The 5,803-nt window shown below is 41.7% G+C and overlaps 1 protein-coding gene across 1 annotated transcript in view; it reads left to right on the top strand.

Annotated features, from left to right (window-relative positions):
- Positions 1-5,240, top strand: part of MESDC2 (mesoderm development candidate 2) — a 14,337-nt gene extending 9,097 nt beyond the window's left edge. Inside the window, exons 4-5 of the mRNA XM_009886154.1 lie at positions 3,975-4,207; positions 4,937-5,240. Coding sequence (XP_009884456.1) covers positions 3,975-4,207; positions 4,937-5,201 — 498 coding nt within the window. The 3' untranslated portion in view covers positions 5,202-5,240. The remainder of the gene's footprint in view (positions 1-3,974; positions 4,208-4,936) is intronic.
- The last annotated feature ends 563 nt before the right edge of the window (positions 5,241-5,803 follow it).

Genomic DNA, 5,803 nt, shown 5'->3' with positions numbered 1-5,803 from the left:
GGGAGCGGGCACGGAAGGGGCTCTTGGGGGCGCCGCCATCGCCCCCGGCCCCCACAGCCTGCCCGCCCCCTCCTCCCAGCGCCCGAGCCCCGCATGCACTCCAGCAGCCTGGTCTGGCTTAAACGTCTGCTGCTTCGGGGTGTTAAGGGATGTACGTTTTGTGACGGAAGGACGGATAGCGGGAGGAATAGTCATTTCGTTCTCTACAGAGTAGATATGCAGTTGTTTGTTTGGTTTGGTGTTTCCTTCCATGCCGCTCCTTGTGGTAACGACTTCTCATTCCAGCTCGCTCTCCTCCCCCTTCGTCCCCCCTCAGCCTGTGGCTGTAACTTTGTGACAGCTCTCCATCACTCTCTTCCCCATGTGGCTGTCATGCCACTGTGCGGTTCTTTTCACCATTTTTGTCTTCAATCATCTGATAAACGCCAGAGCACTCGTCAGTGTCTTTTATTCTTTCCCATGAGGCTGTTCCCCGGAACATTTTGCACAAAAACCAGAGGAAATAATAGAGTGAAAACTTCTGTCGCCTGTAACACCAGTTACAGCTGTAAGTCACGGCAGAGAAGTAGGTTTTGTACATGTAATATAGATGAAGTAAGGATGTCTGCCTTGGACCTCCTTGGCAGGTTATGGACTTGTTCATCCCATGGACTGTTACTGTGTATCTCCTTTTAGGAATGGAGATTCTTAGACAACTGAGTTAAAATTTTAAATAAAACTGCGTAAAAAGTTCACCTTTCTGTTAGAGGTATTAGCCAAGGGCTGGATAGCCCCAGCTGCTAAATAATTAAGGCTTGATTGATTGTATTGGCCAACTTCAACCAGATTTGGCATTGTAGGAGAAATCTTAAAGCTGAGCATGCCCAAGAATTAGATGTCTGGATGAAGGGGAGACTCAAGTTAATGCGGTCGTGACTCTTTGGCTGTCTGTTCTGTTCCAGCCACGTGGCAAGCAGGGTCCGGAGGCTGTTTGGGGTTTTTCCTCTTTTGGTGGAGCAGGTCTCTGATCCACTTCACCATGTGCTGCACTAACGCCTGTTGCATGCAGATGTGGCCGAGCAGCTGGGGAGTTGCTGCTGGGGCTGGCATTGCCACTGAGGTTGCCATCGCACATGCAGCCAGAGCCCTAGAAGAAAAAAGTTACTGAAGCAGGGATTCAACAATTAGTGGTTGTTTGGCCTTCGGGATGGTCAGCTGTATGGCATTTTGCCTGATGGTAGTCAGGACACATAAGGAACATGACAGACTTGAGGGGGTGGCGGCTGGAGGAAAGAGGAGAAGGGGCATCAGTGGACATGATGGGGTGGAATGAGAAACAAAGGGGCCATTATGAATTGGGTTAAGAGCCGGAATTATGCTCTGGAGCGAGGGGCACAGGGCACAGATCTGTACAGAATCATGTCATTACTTTCAACTGAGTGAGATGACTCCTGGTATTTCTTTATTTCCCTGGCAATTAATCTAAAAGCATTGGAGGATGGTGGCTGTAACATCCTTGTGGTCAGCCAGAAGCCTGGCGAGGCTGTGGCTCCAGCAGCCTTCCCAAAACGGGCAGCCCTTCGCTGGTCAGGCTCTTGTGCTGCCCCTCGCACTGTGTTGGTGCTGTGTGCACTGCTGCCCGGTGAACTGGGAGAGTTGTCTGGTGGAAAGTGAGCATGGGGAACAGGGAAGAGACAGAGAGAGGTTGCTTCAGGGCCTCAGTTGCAAGACTAGAGCTTGAAAGAAGCCACCTAGGGATTGCCTTCATGGAACGGGACTCTCCAGCAGCCTTGAGTCCAGAGGAGCTGGAAACAAAACCAAGAATCTGGTCCGGAGGTCTTTCTGTTAAAGAATATGACATTTCACTAAATAGTTCGTTATTGTTACAAGCTCAGGGTTTCTCAGGCTTGCCTCTGAGCAAAGATTATTGGTTAGGCTAAGGAATTAGGTGACGTGTTGCTAATATTTTTAAAAATAAAAATGCAGGGCATTGATGTGAAATGTGAATGGGAACTGAGAGGAGGAGAAGGAGTATATAGTTATTACTGTGTCTGTGTAATGCTTTCCCTCTGAAGCCTCACATTACTGTTTAAATGAGTGGATCTGCTGGACATTTCGAAGCAAAGCTTACACTTTTCTTCCAGTTTTTTACTTTGTAGATAGCTTTATAAATACAAAACTGCATGATAGTTTGTACGGAATCAAGAAAAGAAGTGTCGCGTAGGGGAGCTTTTAACCGCATCTTACAATGTTTCTATTCAAACTGTAACAATACAGCTTTATGAGCAGTTAGTTGAATAGTTAAGGGAAAAATAGGTAATATATGTTAACAGGTTGTGTTGTCTCTAAATCCAAAGTCAATTTCTGTATTGTCTAAGGAGTATTTGGAAACATTTGTTTCTGCCTTTCATTTTCAAAACTGAAATAAGCTGGTTGTGCACTAACCAAGCCAATCTAAAATTAGGATTGATTTGCTTCTGAAGAGTGTTTTTCATTCAGTCATGTAAGATTTTGTATTTTCACTGTACTTTACCAATATGAGCATTTTCCAGCTTCCTTTAAGATAAGTGTTGTTCCCACCGAGTGAGGGCAGAGGGACTTTACTGGGGCTCTCCTTTGCCCACAGTTTTCTTAATGTGGAATTTTCAAAGGCAAGTGAACTACTTGAAAGCATGCTTCAGACTTGCAAAATTGCAACGTATGTAATTGGTAAAGAAAGAAAGAATAAAATCTAAGGCTTCTACAGCTTTTATTCTGTGGTAACTAAATTCTAAATTCTTTTGTCAGAAAGACAGCAAGTGCTACGTAATTGAGATGGGAAAAGAACATAGGTCATTTGTGTGAAGCCTTAACCTTTAACGGGTAAGAGGCGCTCCCTGTAGTGGGATGTTGTAAGAGAATGATGTTGTGTTTGTGTATATGCATGTGCAGAGATGAGAAGGTAATGCATACTTAGACCTAAAAATCAAGCTCGGCTTCTGAAGGGAACACCTTTAGATACTGCTACAGTTCATGTCCTAATGGAGTGATGCATATTTTCACTAAATGCTTGAAAACAAAACAACACCTGAAGTATCTGCCTTTTCTGCTGATTTACTCGTGCTTGGGTGGATGCCAGTATAAGACTTCTGGGGTTTTCTGTTCTTTTTTCTACTTTTTAATTCTATGATACAAATACTGTTTAATAAATCAAGTTCTGTCTCAATGTAAGTTGTCACTATATTCACTCCTCTCTGTCACAAGCTGTTTTAAGGGGCAGCAGTTTGAATTCTGCCTTTCCAAATATTTCAATGCCTGTCAACCTCAGCAGAGGCATCAGGATTTTTTCTTTTTTTTAAGAGCGATTTACTCGTGGTGATTATGTTGTCAGACTGTGAGCTGCATCTGTGCATTAGAAAAGTCATGAAACCTTTAATAAAAGTTTTCCTGTGGCATGAGCACTGAAATTCTGAACTCTTTTGTTTTTATTTGTTTAAAGACACCAAGTAAGGAAAATGAAATTCTCAAGTGGTTGCATGATTTCCAGAAGTGGATTTTGACCTCTGAAAGCAATATGCAGATGAACAACTTTTTTATTTATGTGTGTATGAGGCTTTTTATTGCAGCTTTCTCAGTTCATCTTATATACTTAATAAATTTCTGGGAAACCATGAAGAAAAAAAGCATTATTTTATGAAGTACCTAGGTGGAGTTGTACTGAATTCAGCCTTGAGACTGAAATATTTCTCAATACGTGGTAAAATGAGATTCTACCTGTCAGTATGAAAATGCCCATCATTTTATGGGGAGGATTATAAATGGAAAGAGCACTCTTGGTGAAGTGTCCTGAAACAAAACTCAGTATTTCTTTTGGTCTGAGAATGTCTGTCATTAAACTAAAAAAAATCCTTTCTCTTTATCAAAGCAGACTTATTCTCTAAACAATGGGAAATTTCAAAAAAGAAGAGCTTTGTGGAATAGTTGAGTTTAAAGCTTCCTTTTCCTTTTTGAAACAGAAAGATGATGACATTGAAGAGGGGGATCTTCCCGAACACAAGAGGCCTCCAGCACCGATAGATTTCTCAAAAATTGATCCAGGCAAGCCTGAAAGTATCCTGAAGCTGACGAAAAAGGGGAAGACCTTGATGATGTTTGTCACGGTATCAGGAAATCCCACAGAAAAGGAGACGGAAGAAATTACTAGCTTGTGGCAGGGCAGTCTCTTCAATGCAAACTATGATGTGCAAAGGTAAGCTGTTGTACGCAAGGATCGAGTTCTTCCTTTTACAGAACCCTTGGTTCTTTCTTCCTGAAAATCTCTTCAACTGTTCATCCTGTGCCCTTCCCCACTTCCATCATCCATCAGTATTCCTTTGTTTCTGTATCAGTGGGTATACCTTTTTTTTTTTTTTTTTTTTTAAGCCACGTTACAAAAATTCTGGTGTGGTACAACATCAGATGTGTGATGCACGTATAGCTTAGTTTCTTTTTATCTCGTTGTTTCAGCTATTTATCAGTTTTAGCTGCAGTAGTTTGCCTTTATGTGCTTGATGGAAGACATCACGCTTGGAAGACTTCTCACCACAAAAGGCTTTTTGTTCCCCTGGCTAAAAAATGTGATTTTTCTCTCCGAGAGAGAATTATTTTGAAACAGAGGAATGTTGTGCTCTCGAATTGAGGCTGGGCAGGGTTGCAGCAAGTGTATAAAGCAAATTTAATGCCCATTAGTGGATTTTACAAAGTTCTGAATTAGCTCCTAAGGATTTTTTGTATTCTTACTTCTCCTTAGTTACTTGTAAACTTAATACACTTTACTATTACTTGTGCTAGAAAATTGTTCTCTTGTCCCCATCCCCAGTTAACAACAGCAAGACCAACTTCTTGCTTTTTAATGTATCCCTGAGTTGTGGAAGCGCTCTGAATTAAGCAAAATGTTGTAGTGCTTGAAAGGCATGGAGCTAACTTATCTTTCCTCTAGGTTTATTGTTGGCTCAAATCGTGCCATCTTTATGCTACGTGATGGTGGTTACGCCTGGGAGATCAAAGACTTTCTGATAAATCAAGAAAGGTGTGCGGATGTTACTTTGGAAGGTCAGGTTTATCCTGGCAAAGGAGCAGAAGAAAGTGAGAAAGTGAAAAACAAAACAAAACCTGAAAAAGCAAAGAAGAAAAAAGATGCAGACAAGAAACCTAATAGCATCAAAGAGGACAACCGAGCAACCAAACAGAGAGAGGATCTATGACGGACGTGTTAACCAGACTGAGTATTGCTCTGCTGTTCCTTGAAGGGAAACTAAATTTCTATACAATTCCTGGCTTTATTGGGGGGGAGGAAGGAAGCAGAGATTACTGAGGTTAACAGACTCCCATGTTGAAATTCACCAGTTTGCTTATTAATACTGTCCATTTATTTCGTTACAAGAAAGGTAATGTTTAATACCAGCGATTGACTACTTTAGTTTGTAATTTTTATATGCTTTTGTTGTTGTTTAAAATTAACATACAAATCTGTGTGTCTAACATCACAAACTTAATTTAAGTGGAAAAGAAGAAATACAGTCTCAGAATACACTGATGTTCATCTGTAGTAGCCGTGTCCATCTTGGGTATGCAACTCGGTCATTGATTCATAGCTGCTGTTAGGTAGCAGAGTGCAGTTGCTAAAAAATTCTCTTGGAAGCCAGTTTGCTCGATTCAGTTGGCACAACTACCTAAAATTGCAAGGAAGGGTGTTACAGTGGCCAAAGATGCCTGAAATTACATGGTTTAGGACATGTCTGCTTAGACTGCCTGTTGCTTTAAAATAAACAAAACCTATTCTGTATGTCCCCAGAAATCCACGGAA

Source organism: Charadrius vociferus, unplaced genomic scaffold, assembly GCF_000708025.1.
Source record: "Charadrius vociferus isolate BGI_N301 unplaced genomic scaffold, ASM70802v2 scaffold365, whole genome shotgun sequence".
Classification (NCBI taxonomy): Eukaryota; Metazoa; Chordata; class Aves; order Charadriiformes; family Charadriidae; genus Charadrius; species Charadrius vociferus.
Note: the sequence above shows the minus strand (reverse complement) of the source record. Positions and strands in the feature narration are given on the sequence as shown.